The sequence below is a fragment of the Rhodamnia argentea genome, chromosome 11, assembly GCF_020921035.1.
Source record: "Rhodamnia argentea isolate NSW1041297 chromosome 11, ASM2092103v1, whole genome shotgun sequence".
NCBI lineage: Eukaryota > Viridiplantae > Streptophyta > Magnoliopsida > Myrtales > Myrtaceae > Rhodamnia > Rhodamnia argentea.
The window spans coordinates 23711798-23729015 of NC_063160.1; the positions used below are offsets into that span (position 1 = coordinate 23711798).

At 45.1% G+C, this 17218-nt stretch overlaps 3 protein-coding genes across 4 annotated transcripts; 1 reads left to right on the forward strand and 2 right to left on the reverse strand.

The window, feature by feature from the left end:
* Positions 1-657: 657 nt before the first annotated feature.
* On the forward strand, positions 658-9212 carry LOC115751071 (zinc finger CCCH domain-containing protein 41). Its single transcript, XM_030688777.2, has 5 exons — positions 658-1082; positions 3621-4474; positions 5312-6547; positions 7660-8037; positions 8484-9212. Exons 2-5 carry the CDS (start codon positions 3689-3691, stop codon positions 8925-8927), a joined length of 2844 nt encoding a protein of 947 aa, XP_030544637.1. The 5' UTR covers positions 658-1082; positions 3621-3688; the 3' UTR covers positions 8928-9212.
* Positions 9213-10740: 1528 nt separating this feature from the next.
* On the reverse strand, positions 10741-13320 carry LOC115751168 (pentatricopeptide repeat-containing protein At5g40400). The gene has a single exon (XM_048272579.1). It carries the CDS (start codon positions 13217-13219, stop codon positions 11276-11278), a length of 1944 nt encoding a protein of 647 aa, XP_048128536.1. The 5' UTR covers positions 13220-13320; the 3' UTR covers positions 10741-11275.
* A 416-nt stretch (positions 13321-13736) lies between these two features.
* On the reverse strand, positions 13737-16989 carry LOC115751169 (probable galactinol--sucrose galactosyltransferase 5). Of its 2 annotated transcripts, XM_048272560.1 has the most exons (4): positions 15568-16989; positions 14585-15130; positions 13878-14483; positions 13737-13839 (listed from the first exon to the last, which is right to left on the reverse strand). In XM_048272560.1, exons 1-3 carry the CDS (start codon positions 16822-16824, stop codon positions 13911-13913), a joined length of 2376 nt encoding a protein of 791 aa, XP_048128517.1. In that variant the 5' UTR covers positions 16825-16989; the 3' UTR covers positions 13737-13839; positions 13878-13910. The 2 variants fall into 2 exon arrangements, with proteins under 2 accessions (XP_048128517.1, XP_030544785.1); XM_030688925.2 differs by having other exon boundaries at positions 13737-14483.
* Positions 16990-17218: the final 229 nt, after the last annotated feature.

The following is a 17218-nucleotide window of genomic DNA, read 5'->3' on the forward strand; positions in this document are numbered from 1 at the left end:
TTCAAAGGATCGAGTGCATTAAACTATTTACTCATGCTGATGCGAATGCTCAAAAGATCGAGTGCATTGAACTGCTTACTTACGCCAATGTCAATGCTTGTAGATTATTGAGGGAAGAAAAGGTATGAACGTGCTATTTCAGAACGGACATTTACTTCATATCCTAATTGAGCGTTCCTTTATAAGAATCGTTCTTTCTATCGTCGATATTCTTTTTTTTTTTTTTTTTGCTTTTTTACACACACTTTCCTTTTTTAACCACCGTTTGCTCGGGGACTGCGGTACTCGCGTCTCTTTTGATCCGGCGCGGAAGAAGACGAGGTATTTCACGCAATGGCTGCAGCACTTTCTTAGTGACCAACTCGGGGACATAATAACTCAATTGAACAAAAGCGATCACACTTTCTATTTTCGTCTTTTAACCGAATTTGCTCTCGGACTATGACAAAAAAAAAACAAAGTATTTCATGGGACGATTACAATGGGTCGAGTCGTGGTCGTGACATAACGAGACAGATTAAAAGATAAAACGATGGTAAAAATTTAAGCCTTGTACAATCAGAAAGCACGAGAGACATGATTGGTCGGTGACGCTCCGAATCGGAAAGACGGGAGGGGGGGGGGACGAGAGAGCTCGCCAGTAAATAAACCTTCGTCGTCTCTCCAGGCTTATTTTCTCTCCTCTTCTATTTTCGGTTCGCATAAAAAAATCTCTCTCTCTCTCTCTCTCTCTCTCTCTCTCTAAAATTCTGATTTCCTCTCCGCAGCTTCAAACCCACCAACTACGAGTGCTCAACTCTCCCGCAAAACCTCTCTCTCGCTCTCTCTCCCGCGCCTGCAGGATCCTCTTCACTCCGTGCACACACTTGCCGAACGATTCTTCGCTCTGATTCCTCCAGTTGATTGCCGTCCAGCCCCGCCCCGCTCCCCCTGCCCGGCCGGGTTTGGTTCCTCCGCGGGTAATGCCCCGCCCCGTTGATCGTCGTTGCTCCATTGCGAATCGCCGGGCGATTGAGAATCGAGGGCTTAATCGAAGCGAGCCGCCGTTCGGCGATGCTAGTTGCTCGCTTCTAGAAGTTTCTGTAAGATTTTCTTTGCTTATGTCGCTCTTTTATCGTGCTTTATCTCCGTTGTTTAACCTAGATTATCAATTTTTATTCGCCATTGTACCCATTTTTTGTTAGAGATGGAGTTCGGTCGTTCCTTTTCGTTTCATTGTTGGTTTTGGCTGCTCAATTAGATTTTATGGACGTGTGCGTGTTTAATCCACTCTGTTAAGTGATTTATGTGCATATCTTGCTTTAGACAGCGTTTAGTTCTTTCTTTATGTTGTGGAAGAGCTCTGCCCATATGCATGGTTCTAGTCTTTTGTATTGATGCCTGTCTAAGATATGCTGCTGTCGCTATTGGATGTGTCTTGTTAACTGTCACTATCTGATCCACATTTGGAAGTTATTTCCTTATTCTTGTGGCGTGTGCGCTCGGGATAGATTTTACAATATTAGATCATTCCTGCGGTAATCGGTTAGTCATACTTAATGCGGAAAGTAATGAAGTCGTTTGAAGCATGACCGTTATATGCTATACGGTAATGGTTGCCCTATTTTGCTATTTGGAGCATCATCCTCGATCTGGAAACTGGAGCTGCGAGGCATCATGAGTGACAAGTGGTGAATATGCATTTAATATGTGAGATATCTGTACGAGGTCCATATGGGTTCTGGTATGCATTGACTTGTAGTCCAAAACATATTGTTCTCTTCATTAGCTTTGCCAAGGCATGTGATGGGAAAGCATCCGCCAAAAAGAAACGGTTATGGCAACTGAGATTCCATTGGTTGCTCGTCTCTCTTAGCCGCTTTTGCCAGTACGGATGATAGTGGAAAGAGTCAAGACATGCTTACGGAGTAGAACCATATAGCCACAGCTAGTTAAATGTCCTTTGTAAATTGTTACTACGCTAATTTGTGTCACCTATTCTAAAATTGTCGACAGGAGAAGTCTCTAAAATCTGCTAGGATAATTAGATGCTAATGCCATTGTATTTTATAATACATAGTTTTTTATCTATACAAATCCTTGTCTCTCCAATGCTATGATTGTGGATTAGGTTGGAGTATTCTCCAACTTATGCCGGTTATTTGCTTATCGCTACAGTTGCCAGCTTTCATACGACTCTATGTAAGGTGGATAAGCTGTAATGAGGCTCGATCCCAGGTCCAGCATCTAGGATAGGTTGGTCTTTGTGAACTATGCGAATTTGACTCTAGAAATGCTAGTGTCCCCCCTATAGAGCATTTGCAAGGACGAGAATGGAGAGAGAAACAAATGGACCCCAACACTTAGAGGAGGCCACCAATCAAAAGGGTTCCGGAGGTGGACTGACACATTTTTATGCTTTAGTGCATTAGCGAGTGAAATATCCTAGAATGGAAAATGGAGGTCGATGTTTAGTTATTAACTTCTTCCCGGATCAGACCTTACTGATCAAAAATCCAGTTTCAAGTTTTGGAAAGTATGGGACCACAATGATCAAGGTACCTGAGCATTGAACTTTTGGTTTGACAAGGGCACTAAATGTATCATCCCTGAGTACCCATTGGTAATTTAAATTTCTAAAATAACAAAGTGCAAACTGCTTCGAGAGAACCTTTTAGCCTGGCAATCTCAAAATTCCATTGTGAAGGTAAAGAATAGAGCAACACTGATGAGGCGGAGAAGAGTATGAGTGTATGGAAAGGGAAGGGAGCAGAGATCATTTAGAACCCTGGGGAAATGTGAAAACAAATACAAGGTCTTTAGTGGCAAATAAGATAGATCTTCAAAATGGAGAAGTTACTGCTTGAACCTATATGAGGAATTTTTCAATAAAAACGATGTTATCCATACGTAGAAGCAACTTGAAACCACTTTGGTGGGTGTAACTCAAATTTGCTAGATAAAACTGTTATTATCTAAGGGTTGTAGAAGCAGTTCTGTGTCGCAAATAATAATAGTAGGGGGTACCAAAAGCTGCAGGGAAGCTCATTATACGATAGCAGGTGTTGCCGTGTTGCTATGTGGAAATTCACCTTGACCAGAATAATATACTCACTTGTGGGATCTTCTATGTTGAAACAGTTATTACTTTTTTTATTGCTGCACTCCCATTACTACTTAGGAGGGTTTAGAGTATTCATAAGTAACATGAACTCGCTGAGTAGTTTGTCTGGGTGGCTCTTTGTGATCGTAGCATTTGCCAAAGAAGTTTCTTAGTGGTAGTGAAAGAAGCCAGAATCGTGGAGGATGTTGATTTAGTTACTAGAATTTAGCATTCTTTTACACTGATTACAGGATATTTAAGAAGAATAAGTCAATAAACTGTGCCGTCAGATTTATTGATAACTATTATATCTGTTATCATTCGTTAATTTTCGTTTAATTGAGCTGTGCCGTTATTTAATCTTGCCATCGACCCAGTAGGTTGATTTGTTTTGCAAATTGCATCAACTTAGAATATTCTTAAATGCTTGTTGGAATCCTGTTTCAAGAGATAGACACTTGTACGACCCTTATTGTTTTGCAGTTTTACTTCCTAACTGCACACACTGCTCATTCTGACATTCTGTTCATGATTTTAGGTTTCACTACATTGCTAGATGTCTAAAGATTCGAAAGGTTTAGTATTTCATCTTTTGCAAGAAATCCAATGGTGCTAAAAGTTGCTTCTCAAATGTCTGGCGATCTTTCACCTTCTGATTATGCAAGTGATCCTGAAGACAAGGAATTTAGTGATGATGATGACGATGATCGTAACCATAAGCATCGACGACGGGAAACACGTTCTCAGTCTTCTGACAAAGATGCTCTGGAGCACAATCTAGCAAGGTCGTACAGAAAGCACAACAAACCTTTTGATAATGGACACGTGTTTAGAGAAAACGAAACACAAGATAGTCAGTCCTGGAAAAATTATAATGCAGTTTCTTCGGAGAGAGATTTTTCTACCAAGTTTGAAAAACGTCACCCCGGTTCTGTTTCACTACCCCGAGGTCCTTTGGACTTGAATCCGAGAGCTAGGGCAAACCAAACATTCTCCAGTATTTCTGGTCCTGGTAGAGGAAGAGGAAGGGACTCTGGCGCATGGAACCATCGGGATGCTAGGTTTAACTCCGTCGATATTGCTAGTCAGGTGATGCAGAGGGGCTCCATTCGGCCAAGCCTATTTCCTGGAAGGGGTTTGCCAGGTGCTTCAAATGCACAAAGTGCATCCTGGGGTGCGTATGGATTGATCCCTGGTGTACCAAGTGGTGGTCTAGATGCACTCAGTTCTGTTGGCCTGCAAGGTGCGTTTAGGCCTCCTATAAGTACTTCATTGGGTATGGGTATTCCTCGGCAGAGATGTAGAGACTTTGAGGAACGTGGATTTTGTCTGAGAGGAGACATGTGCCCTATGGAGCATGGTGTCAACCGTATTGTTGTGGAAGATGTACAGGTATCTCCTCTTATCAAGACCTCCATAGCAGTCTGGTAAATCATTTAAATATAATTGAACCGTGGATAATGCTAAAATCTGAAAACTTATGGATTAAATCTGAAATCTGGTCCATCTTTGGCTGCTATCCAACGAAGTCACTTCTAGGATGTGCTAGATTTATGATGGATAATTTTATTTTCAATATTGTGGTTTTTCCCTCTATGCTAGACCGGCGTTATATCAAGGTCATGGGTGATCCATGCACGCTAGTTGATCATTCTTATTTTTGGCCTAAATAATGTGCATGCCTTTGTTGTGTTTATGCCTCAAGCTACATAAATATATAAAGTGTCCACTGCCAAAGAAAAAAGAACAGAATTGAAGAGGTGCTCAAACAAGTTTTATTCTCATAGATTCACAAAAGAAATAAGAAAAAAGGAAAGGTGACTGGCATATTCAGTTTATATTCTGTTGATCTTTTACAGTTTGTGCATTTGACTCTTGAATCTGATTTCAAGGGGCATTCATGATGATTAAGCTGATTTCTGATCTTTCAATAAGTCAGCTAACAATTGATGATGGTAAATGAGGTCTGCCTGGAGGCCAACTGAAAAGGACTTTTTGCAAGTAGATATTTCTCTTTCTAATCATGCTGTCAGTTGGTTTAAGGCTGGGCTACTAGTCGTCTAGGTTGCACACCACACAATGGATTGTCCTTAGCTATTTCATGTCGTCAACAGGAAGTGCAGATGCTTTTACTTTCTCTTGAAGGTGCTAGAGTTATGTTCGATGCTTTGCAGGTATCATTTTCATCTTATATGGAAGTTGCTGAAGTATTTTCTTTTCATTTTACAGAGTCTGTCCCAGTTTAACCTCCCTGTTTCACTTCCAAGTGCACACTTGCTTGGACCACCTGTTTTACCTGGACCCATACCTTCTGGCAGTGCTTCTTCAACCTCGTTGATGAATAGCAAAGGACCACAAGGAAAAAGTGGTAAACATGGAATGTCTGATGATAGTTTGGTATTAAATTCTGCATACTCTGCTGCTGCTAATGTTGTTGGAGCCGATTTGTACGATCCTGATCAGCCACTTTGGAGTAATAATGGTCCTGAAGGATCTTCACTCTTAGCTCTACATTCATCCCAGGCTGATGAGACTGAATCCTCTTTTAATCATGATATCTCTGATCGTCATGTCAAGAAAGCTGCTGATATTGACCGCCAGGATAGGGGAGCTGGGCTTTCTGTTGCTTCACAGAATCCAACTTCATCTGTTTGGGGTAGAATTAGAAGCTCAAAGGTTAAAATGAATTCGAAAGGTGAAATTGATGCTAAATCTGGTACTTCTGATTTGGTGGGAGATGAAATCAAGGAAAATCAGGAGGCAACAGCCAGTGTTATAGCTAGCTCCCATCGTGGAAAGCTGATTGCTGGGGAGGATAAGAGCTCTAAAGCTATAGATTCATCTCAAAAAACACAGTTTGATGCAATGCGTTTTGTGCGGAAACCAACTCAGAAGGCAACACGTACTCTATTTGTTAATGGCATTCCTCAGAAAAGCAACAAAAGGGAGGCTCTTGTTTCTCATTTCCAAAAGTTTGGGGAGATCATTGATATTTACATACCGATAAATAGTGAGAGGGCTTTTGTTCAATTTTCAAAAAGGGAAGAGGCAGAGGCTGCTCTAAGGGCACCTGATGCTGTAATGGGCAATCGCTTCATTAAGCTGTGGTGGGCTAATCGCGATAGCATTCCTGATGATGGTATAAGTAGTGTAAGTAGTGCATCTTTGACTTCCCATGGTGGGACAGCCGGTTCAGTTCCCACCGGTCTGTCCATTGGCAATAGAACAAAAGAGAACGTACAATCAATTCCCCCAAAAGCTATTGCTATTCCTGTAGCAGAATCCGCTCTTCCATCCTCTGATCAATATAAGCCTCTTACCCCAAATGGCTCCAAGGTTACACCTCCTTTGCAAAAGAAATTGGACAGTTTAGAGCAGTTGAAGGAAGAACTTCGCAAGAAGCAAGAAATGCTGGACCGGAAGCGCAACGACTTCAAACGTCAGTTGGACAAACTTGAGAAACAGGTGCGCTACTTTCTGCTTGACTTTATATTGTCTTTCATTCTCCTGTCAAGATGACATATTTCTTCGTGCTTTTGTGTCTAATATTTACTTTTAGGGATTGCCTTTTTGTGGGTAATTTGTTTTCTACTTGGTGATTCTGAATTCAGGTTCTGGATCCTAGTCGCTAACTTTAGGCTTAGTGTAATCATTATGTTGGATTAGCTTATATGAACAATAAGGGGTGTGGTTGTATGGGCCAAGAGGTTGTATTGAATAGACTTCCCGTATTCTTTATTTGTATCCAATGATTTACATTTCATTGACATCTCTTGCTATGTAGACCTCACAGATTGAATCTCAACACGGCCTCCTTAAAATGGAAATAAAAGTGAAAATAGCAAAGGTTAAGACCTTGTATGATGAGGGCCGCTTTCAGCTCTGGTCCACCACTGGGGTTTCTAGGAAGGGGGTTACCGAGATGGCAAAAGGAGAATAGGAGTATGACTTCCTTGAGCATTTGTTGAAATCATGAAAATATGACATGAAAAAGGCACCCAAAAGATAACAGCTAAGCAACAGTTTTCAGTTAGAATAGAGCAGCTTGTGTGAGCCTGAAGCAGTTGACAGTTAAAAAAGGCAATGGTAGAGTAAAGGATCTGCCATGTCACAGAAAACTCAGTAGACAGGTTCAAACTCTGTAGTAAAACCTGTGTATCTAACGAGTTTCTTTTCTGCTGTTTTAGTTTTTCCCAGAATTCTTTTACAAGGTTGTGAGCAATTATAGCGAAGTGTGTTTGGCATGCATAATGTACACTTCTACACATATGAAGCACAATGAATAGGGTGCATGTGCAATCTTCCGCTAACTTCAGTAAACCGATTGCCCTTGCGGTCTTTGCTCAAACTGACCGTGTTTAAAGAAATAGACGAAACTGCTTTTGTGTTGGAGATTTGCGGATATCTTATACGAAATTTCATGTTCTTCAGAAGTTGAATAGTCTCAGTTGAACTTACTAGATAACTCGTGTTGGCTTATTCCTCTGTTGAGTGCATGTCACTTGTCAGTCAGAGTTGGGAACTTGGGATTCTGAAGTGCATTGGTTCCTTCATCCTCTCTTGTGTACACTTTGCAGGCTTCCGGAGTCAAGGGTGAGGTAATTGTTGAGCAGGCTGCTAAGAGACAGAAGTTGGGATTAGAGGCTGATGCTGCAAACGCTGTGACCCCCAGATCTTCTGATGTTGCTGCTGTGACTGAGGGGTCCTCTGCTACAGCTGATGCAATGGCATCAACAAATGATGAAGTCATGGACAATGAGAACAAGTTAGTGGAGGGTGCTACACAGGGTAGTCATGATACAGCCTCATTAACTTCAACAGATGGTTCTAGTAGCATGAAACAGCAGAATCTTTCATTGACCCCTGCTGGCTTTCCTTATATACATAGATACAAACTTGACAACCGTCCAACAACATTTAAAATTCTACCACCATTACCGACTGGTTTTGCAAGTGTGAGTCTCTCTCTCACGCACACACGCATAACAACCTCCCCCCCCCCTCCTTCCCCCTTCTTCCCCCCAGTGGGCGAGTTCACGCTGATGAGTGAGTTTGCAATAGAGAATTATTAATTATTAGTATGACTTGAGTAAGTGTCCTTTAAATAATTAAGCAGCGTACGGTGGTAGAATTATGGCCATGATTTTACTTGTAAGGGGTCTTGTAAAGAGGAGGAAATTTGCTTGCTTCCTTAACAATTTCACTTTTTTTTAAAAATTCTCTTTTATTTTTCCTGATGGGGAGAAAATAATGGGGTGGTAGCACAGGTAGTGCTTTGTTTAAGTTGGAAATTCCAGGACAGTCCTTTGGGATACTCTGTTCATTCTGTGTGCTTTAATTAGGTAATTTCGTGTGCAAGAGTTATTTCTAAGCGAACTATATTTGGTTCTACACACATCAGGTCTCTGCGTTGAAGGAACACTTCTCATCTTTTGGTGATCTTGCTATTTTGGAGCTAGAAGATGTGGAAGGGCAGGATGATATTAATGGATCGGAGACATTAAAACCTGTCTCTGCTCATATTGGTTTTGTTACTCGCCATTCAGCAGAGAAGGCATTTGCAAATGGAAAGTGCTGGCAAGGCCAAAATTTGCAGTTTGCGTGGTTGTCAACTGTGTCCAGCAATGATACGCGTGATCAAAGATCATCTGCTCGTGCTGAGCCATCAACCATTCATTCTGAAGGTAAAGAGTTGCACGTTTCGTTGCAGGAACCTGGAAATGGGGATGCTGAATATGCAGAGAGACGGGGAGACGACGATAATATCAAAGCAGCCGAAGTTTCTCGGCCTAATCCAGTATTGGGATCTGCCGAGGAAGGGTCACAAGAATCACCCGAGAGGTGATTAAAAGTGAGTCGGGTTCTCTTGTTTCCATGTACAGTAAACTAAAATTTTAAGATATTGAGCGAAATATTGAACATGCTGCTTAGGCGAATGGCTAAAATGGGATTTTCCAATAGTTTCTCATTTCATCCATTGGATTGTAACAAGGAAATTTTGGATGCCTCCTTAGTAGTTTAGCAAATGTTGTTTTTATCTTTGGACTTAAAAAATCAAGGACTGGAGAGAGAAATCTCATTTGAAATTAGCAATTCAAAGTGAAAAAAAAATGTACTTTTGGAATCTGTTAAATTATCATGTCCTCGCTTCACATTTGGTTCTCTGTCATGCTGCACTTGTTAGTGTTAAACCGCAATTGCTCGGCTGAAAGATCATCGTATGATTGCCCTGATCACTGAAGGTGGCGAAGTTGAGAGTTCTCTCGAGATGCCCTCATTGCCAGTGATCTCTGAATGAAGTGGTTCCTTCCATTTTCAGCTTGCCAAGAAATTCTTTTTGGGTTACCGCAAGGAAAAGCTCTTATCTTTGTTTTATGGGTAAATTCTAGGTCCATAGGAGCGACGATGAATTCCGTCGGAGCGGCTCAGGAATTTTTTTATGTTCTCAGTTACTCCAGACAATGATGATCTACCATTTTGTTCAACAATCATCTATACGTGCCCGCAGGCATTTCTGTTTATCTTTGCCTGAGAAAACCACCTGTGGTAAGATTTAGATTGCTTGGGCTAAGTTAGGATCCAATATCAGAACTGAAGTGGCTCTTCTAGGAGTGTGTTTCTTCTTTTCCCTGAGTACATATTAGAACTTCGTTCTTCCACCGAGAAGCTACAACTTAGAAAACCCAAAACCTCTGCAGGAAAAATTGTGGACCACCCCCTCTACTCCTCCGTTTTGCGGCCAGTCTCATTCCAATATGTCACTGAAACAGGCAAAATTAAACATCGGTGTAGTGAAGCTGAATGATGCGATAGTCGCTTCCGTATGATGCCACGGGTGGTTTTGGTTGTTGTCAAGGGTACTTGCTTCGGTTTGTCACAAAAATTGATTATTTCCTTTCCCTTTGTCATCCTCACCGGGTTCGAACCAATCTATATTGCTGCGTGCACTGACGTTTTTACTTCACCCTCAATTTCCTGATAGATAGTGCCAATATACGCGAGGGCTACATCATTTTCTCTCCATCTTGGAAAGCAAATTAACATCGCAAGCCAGAAGCTGGAGGGAGCAGCTTGAGCAGTCTGCTTCCAAATTTTATTCTTACGATTTGCGTGTTGACCGACTTTTGATGCCATATAGCTCACAATATCGAAAGAGTAAAAAGCCTTTTGTATGTATAGGAATAGAATTTTTCTTTCATATGAAGTTGCTGTGTTGGAGCCTACTAGGAAATATCATTTGCTGGGAGAGGCAATAGGATCAATGGCCACAATACAAGGACCAAAAAGCACCAAACCAAACACAGCATGTATGATCCGGTGATCTTAACGAGACATGCCCTTAATCCACCCTAGACAAAGCAAACCCGTCTTCAGGTTGACATAAATGAAATCGGATATGTTATCACCACCCTGACATAACAAGCACTGAAATCCTCGGCTAAATGCTCATTCCAAATTACCAACTCTCCAAACTACTGCCAGAGCTCTTTGATCATAAAGAACCATTCTCTGCAAAAAGGAGGAAGGGAACTTGTAGAAAGAACACGGATTTGTATGAGCTCAAACTCCACATGTAGCCCCCGGCACGCTTAGTGGGTAACATGTAATTTATCTCGACCACTGATGTTCTATTCCTTAAGAAGTCTGTTTTGTCAAAAATTCATGTATTACAGCTCCCAGATATGCAGCCAAAGACCCGAAACTGGAAGAAAAAGTACCCATTTCGGCAACTTTGAAGTACTGCCTCATGCATCATTTCAGGAACAAACTGTCATTTCTCCAGAGGATGTTCTGCTTCATTCAGTATTCTCGTAAACTCTTAGGGATATTACCTGCAATCAAGAAATTTGCAGCTTCACTAATCACCAATCCGATCCCACTCAGCAGTGATCTGCCTGTTCAAATGGTTCACCCACACCAACTTCCCAACTTCTCACAAGGTCAGGTCCCCAGGAAGGTTGCATAATAAGCCAGAGCAGCCTTGTGCATAACATGATTATATGCTTGCATGATTGGCAATTCAGCACAAAGCCCCTCTTTAGAATTCTGTCCCGTAGAGCCATCAGCTTAGCCACATCCCTTTCATCACCAACAGTACCGGTTAGAGCATTGTAAGTCAGAGGCTTGAATCTGAAATTTCAAGAGACTGGGGCTATTTGGCTGCTTCATCCACACCTACTCCTCGCACAATCCTCAGGAAGGTTGCTTATGAGCCACAGCAGCTTTTCGTATTCCATCGATTATATGCTTGCATGATTGGCTGTTCGGCACAAAGCCCATCTTCAAAATTCTGTCCTGTAGAGCCATCAGCTTAGCCGCATCCCCTTGCTCACCCACAGTACTGATTAGGGCATTGTAACTCTCAGAGTCTCGAATATGAAATTTCGCAGCAATGAGACCTAACAAATATTCGGCCCTATCGACATTTTTTTCCTTACAATACCCACAGATTAATGCCCTGCATATATCTAGATCAGGTGGAACTCCGCCTTTATCCATTTCTTCCATCAGTGCTTCACTCTCCTCGCTTCTTCCTGTTCTGCATAAGCAGCACATAAGAGTCCTGTATACTTCAAGATCAGGTTTCATGTTCTTGCATACCATTTCACCTTTCAGAAGTAGTGCCTCGTTGGCACCATCACACTCGCAGAAAGACTCTATAAGCTTTTTATACATTTGCAAAGTTGGGATATAACCATACTTCAATATACCATCAAGAAAATTCTTAGCTGCAAAGGGTCGATTCTCTCGGCAAAGGTAATCTATTAGATAATTGTAGATTTCATAGGAAACGGAACACCCAAATCTCCAAAGCTCCACGACCAAATTCAGAGCAGAAACCAAGCTTCCCTTGTTCCCATATCCTTCAACAAGAACACGGCAAGTGAAATCGTCAGGGCAAATCCCTCTTCCAATCATTTCATGCAACAACAACCTTGACTCCTGCATCTTCGATTCCTTGCAGTAACCAAGTATGAGAGTGTTATATGTCTTAACATCCGGAGTCAGCCCCCTATTCACCATCTGATGAAAGAGCTTATGAGCCTCCCTGACCTTCCCTATCCTACAAAGCCCGTTGATTAGGGCCGTGTGCGTGATCAAATCCGGCTCAACCCCTCTTCGGAACATAATCCTATACAAGTAAAATGCATCCTCTAACCTCTCTTGCTTGCAATAACTATATATCAAGGTATTATAGGTCACAATATCCGGCTCGAATCCTTCTTCTTCCATCTTCTCCAAGAACTCATACACCATAGTGATATCTCCTTCCTCGCACAAGACGTTGGTCAAAATATTGAAGGTATGCAAATTTGGGTGTATCCCAACTCTCCCCATCACTCCATAAACTTGCCAACACTCCTTAAACCAATTCAACCTCAACAATTTATGCAGAAGGAAATTGCAAGAAATCACACTAGGGACAAAACCTACCTCAATCGCCTTCCTAAATGCCCTGAGACCTCCCTTGACCATCCCCATTTTCAAGTAAGCCTTGATGAGCATGTCGAAAACAACTGGGTCCCAGTTACAGCCCTCGCTAGACAAGAGCAAAGCGCCGAAAACATCTCCGTCGGGAGCCACAACATCCTCAGCCAGCTCAACCAACTCGGTCAGCAACCTCATTGCTTGAGGAAATTGTCTGGACCAAGCCACAACGTGAATTGCGAGGCAATAGTTGCGAGCGCTGAGTCTGAGACCCAAATCATCCTTGACCCAATTGAAAAAAGTGAGAGCGGAGGCGTGATCAGATTGGCATCTCAACAAAACCCGCGAGATTTCGTCATCACCCAGATGGGAAAGGAGCGACTTCAGGTCGTTACGCAGGAGCGCAAGATGGGGATTTGGGTTCTTGAGAGACGAGCAGATGAGGTCGACCAGTTTGCTGGGGTTTTGTGTCTCGGAAAGCAAGTTATAGAGCGGACTCAAGACTGGTTTTTTGGGAGAATTCTGCAGACCTTGGAGGGATGAAGAAGAAGAAGAAGGAGAAGACGATAACGACGACGACGACGCCGATACGGAAAAGGACGTGCAAAACGATGGCGTTGAAAGGGGCGTTCTGAGATGGCTGTGAGATGTGAAATGGGTTGAGGCGCTGAGAACTTCGCTGATCGAATTAAGGTGAGTTCGATTCATCAGTGGACGGCGAGCGAGCGAGCGAGAGAGAAAGAGTCTGGAAATGTTGGGGAAAGACTTCAGCCGCCGGCGCTCCAGGGACCTCTGAGGGGCGTACAACTACACACGGCGAAACCGAGTACCGTTTTGGGAGGGAATTTCCTCAAATTTCTCCTTGCACTTTCAACGAATATTAGATTCTTCAATTGCCACAATCCCAAAAAGCATGAGGGAAACATAGTTCTTCCTGTTATTGGATAATTTTCACTGGTCTCGCTTCAACCAATCGTAAAGAAATTATTATGTTAAAAATGTCATCTTTTAATTTGCGCTGCATCGCCTTTGCTAAGACATACGTGTTACTAATCGAATATAAATCAAAGACGATAGTGAAAAATTTTAGCTGCTTGTGTATGAATTTTTGAAGGACCGTTCTTCTCTTTTCTTTCTTTTATCAAATGTTGAAATCAAGCTTGCGAGGAAGAAGATGGAACAGAAGATTGCACTTCCGAGAGAGAGAGAAGGCGGGGGGGAGAGATTGTATAGTAACTTGAAATACTTCATTACTCAATTTAATCTTTACTTTGCTTCTTCCTAATGTACATAATCCTTACAATAAAATGCCCCTTTAATTGGTAAAAGAAAATTACAAGAGGCAAATCCCGTGAAAACTAAGGTTAAAAAAAAATTAATCTGATGTGGTCGATTTTCTCTAAAACAAGTACTCAACCACGCTAGCCATGCCCGAAGAACCCGGCCACGCCACTTGGATCACCACCATCTGCCCTTCGTACTCGAACCCCACGCGCCTCCCGTCCACCCTGCACTCCCTCGGCCTCTCCGACGCGAACGCCCTGAGCTCCCCGCCTCCTCTCACCGCGACCTCCGCCCAACCCTTCCCGTGCTCCACGCCGTGGATCGCCCCGCCGCCGTTCAGCATGTTCATCAGCCCGACCGGCGCGAACTGCACGGGCCTCGCCCCCGCCGCCGACCTCAGCTCCCTGACCGGAGAGACCGTGACGAGCTCGAACTGGAACGGCTCCAGCGAGATCTCGAGGCTCTCGGAGGGCTTCGAGAGGACGAGCCTCTTGGACTGGGACAGGTAGAGGGCGAAGACGCGGACGCCGTCGACGGAGATCCGGGACCCGCCGGCGCCCCACTCGATGTCGGTGGGGTTGGTGGTGCAGGCGACGGCGTGGGAGAATTGGGAGGCACACTTGTTGCGGCGGGACTCGCGGCACCAACCGCCGCCTTGGCAGTTGAAGGCTCCGATCACTCCCGTGAACTGTCGCAAAAGGTTCAATTTTTTTGAGCTTAGGTAAATAAACACGAAATGCACTATGCATGCTTGACAAAATTCATGGCGCAGAGTCAATTTGTACTCACTTTGTTCAAGTTCCAAATCTTGAGCATGGTCTTGCCATCGTGGAGAGGGTCTACGAAGATGCAGTCTCGGGTCGGGAGGGCATAATGCTCACACCGCAGGATCGAGCCGTCCGGCAGCACCAGCCGCCTGAGCAGCTCGAAGTCGTGCTGCCCGACCTTGTCGCTTATGTAGATCGGGCCGCCCGAGATGGCACGGGAAGCGGCGTGGAACAGAGCGCACGGGTGCGTGGACTGGAACATGTCCCAGTCCGGTTGGATGAAGTTGCCCATCCACAGGCTGTTGTAGGCGCAGTGAACCATGTGGCACCCTTGGAGCCAGAACGTGCCGTTCGGGTCTCCCGACGGGTCGGTGCACCAGAAATCGTCCCCGACACGGCCGAGCGAAATCGCCTCCGTCCCGAGGAACATGAAGTCGTTGCAGTGCTCCATGCTGGCGATCACCCCGTTGCCTTTGAAATGCTTCCTCACCGAAGCCGTCAAGGCCTTGTAGTACGCCTTCGCAAGCTCCACTCTTCCACCATATTTCTCACACAACATCTCCAACAACTGTTCAAGCACAGACATCGATCAGACCCAACAACACCAAAAAAAAAAGCGGGGACACGTGTCATCCGAGATTTTTTTTTTTCTTTTTTCATTTTGAACATTGTAAGATCGGAGTAAAGATCGGATAAGAACAGGATGAAAGTGACCCGTGATTGTGTTGGAAGAATTGTACGTGGGCGAGAAACATCCTGGAAAGTTTCATAGGATGAGGAGGAGATAACGTGCCGACCAAATCAAAATTAGTTGAGCGCCAATGGTCAAAGTAACCGAAACAACCACCTAAACGGTGGTGCTTGTCCTACTTCAATGACAAATGCCTAGACGTGAAAATGACCCCACATCTCCGATTTGTTTCTACGTTCTTCCCATGGGGTATTAGCATCCCACACGTTATCGAGTTAAAAACAGTTAATTGAAAAGGCGAAGGGCCCACTTACGTGAATAACGTCCACCTTCACGCCGTCAATCCCAACCGACTCCAGGTGCGAGTGAAGGCCCTCGTACATCCGCTCGACCAACTCCGGCGGCACGAGCCCCACCCCGTTGTTCACGATCTTGTCCACGGCCAGATCTTCCATCCTCGTCTCAAGCCCTGGCGAGAGCTTGGGCTTCACCACGCTCGACTCGGGCAGGCCCGGGGCGCCGGGCCTGAGCCCGCCCCAGTACCCGCACAGCGCGTGCCACACGTACACGTAGTCCACGCTCCCGAACTCCTCCTTCAGGTCCCTAACGAAGGCCCCCATGCCCTTACCCCGGGCCCCGTTCGCCTTGCCCCTCGGGCTCACGTAGTCCCTGAACTTGTGATTCTCCTGGAACTTGAGGAGCCGGCACGGCATTTGCTCCCCCGCCACCGCGTGGTTCATGCCCTCCTTGGTGACGGGATCCTCGTCATGGCTGATGGACTGCCACCCGTCATCGATCAGGACGAGCCCGGGCGGGCACCCGCCCTCCACCAGGCCCTTGACCCCGTCCCATATCCCCTCCGGGTGCACCGTGAGGTAAAACGCATCCCACGTGCACCACCCGAACTTGTCCACTATCCCGGGCGGGGTCTTCTCTTCGAGGAGCTTGAACGTCCCCAGGTGGTCCTTCGCCACCTTGATCGCGTCCTTGACGAGGGCAAAAGGGTCATCCCCCGCATGCATGTAGAGCGCGGACCGGAACCCGGCGGCCGTGACCTTCGTGGACCCGCTCTCCAAGCACAGGTCCACGAAGTCGTCCGGGCCGGGCTGGATGGAGGCCCGGAAGGGCCCTTCCAGGAGGGGCAGCAGGAGGACGTACGGGCGGGCCTGTCCGGTCTCCGACTCCTCGTCGGACCTGTCGAGGATGACCATCTGGGTCTCCTGCTCCAGGTCGCGGCCGTTGGTGCCGACCCAGTGGGTGGTCCACCAGACCTTGAACCGGAATATGCTCATGAACCGGATGCCCCGGAGCTTCCCAATTGAGGTGACATGCCGGCTCCGGGCCTTGGCGGCATCAAACCCGACGAAGCAGCCCGGGGGCACAGTGGCCACCGCCTTCTCCCCAGAGGCATGGTAAGCCGAGGGGCTGGCCGTGACGTCCGGGGGGACCTCGGAGAGAATGACGTGGCCATTCACCAAGAAGTTGGAGTCCTCCAGATTGATCACGGAGCCGGCGCAACCATCGACAAGGGAGGTCACATCAGAGCCGGCTGTGCTCAAGCTCGGAGCCATTTGATTCTCGAAACGAATGGAAAAACGAAAGAAGAGGACGGAAGTGGGAGATTTTTCAGGGGGCAGCAGCCAAAGAATCTAAAGCAACAACGGCTCGTCTTACACAGGAACGGAACGTCGGAAGTAACAAAGCGACTGCGTTTTGGACTGGGAACTGGCTTTGAGTTTGATGTTCTGCGATGCCGAGAAGCAGGAGGCAAAGCGCCCGTTTTTATAGGGGAAGCCATGGTGGGGATGATCTCGGAAGGTGAGGGGAGGTGGTTGGTTGGTTCCGGCACAGTGAGTCACAGTTTGTGGCAGTTGGTTTGATTTTTCTTCTTTTACAGATTAAATAAATAAAAAATAAAAAAATTAATTTCTTTTCCATTGTTATTATTTTTATAATTTATTTATT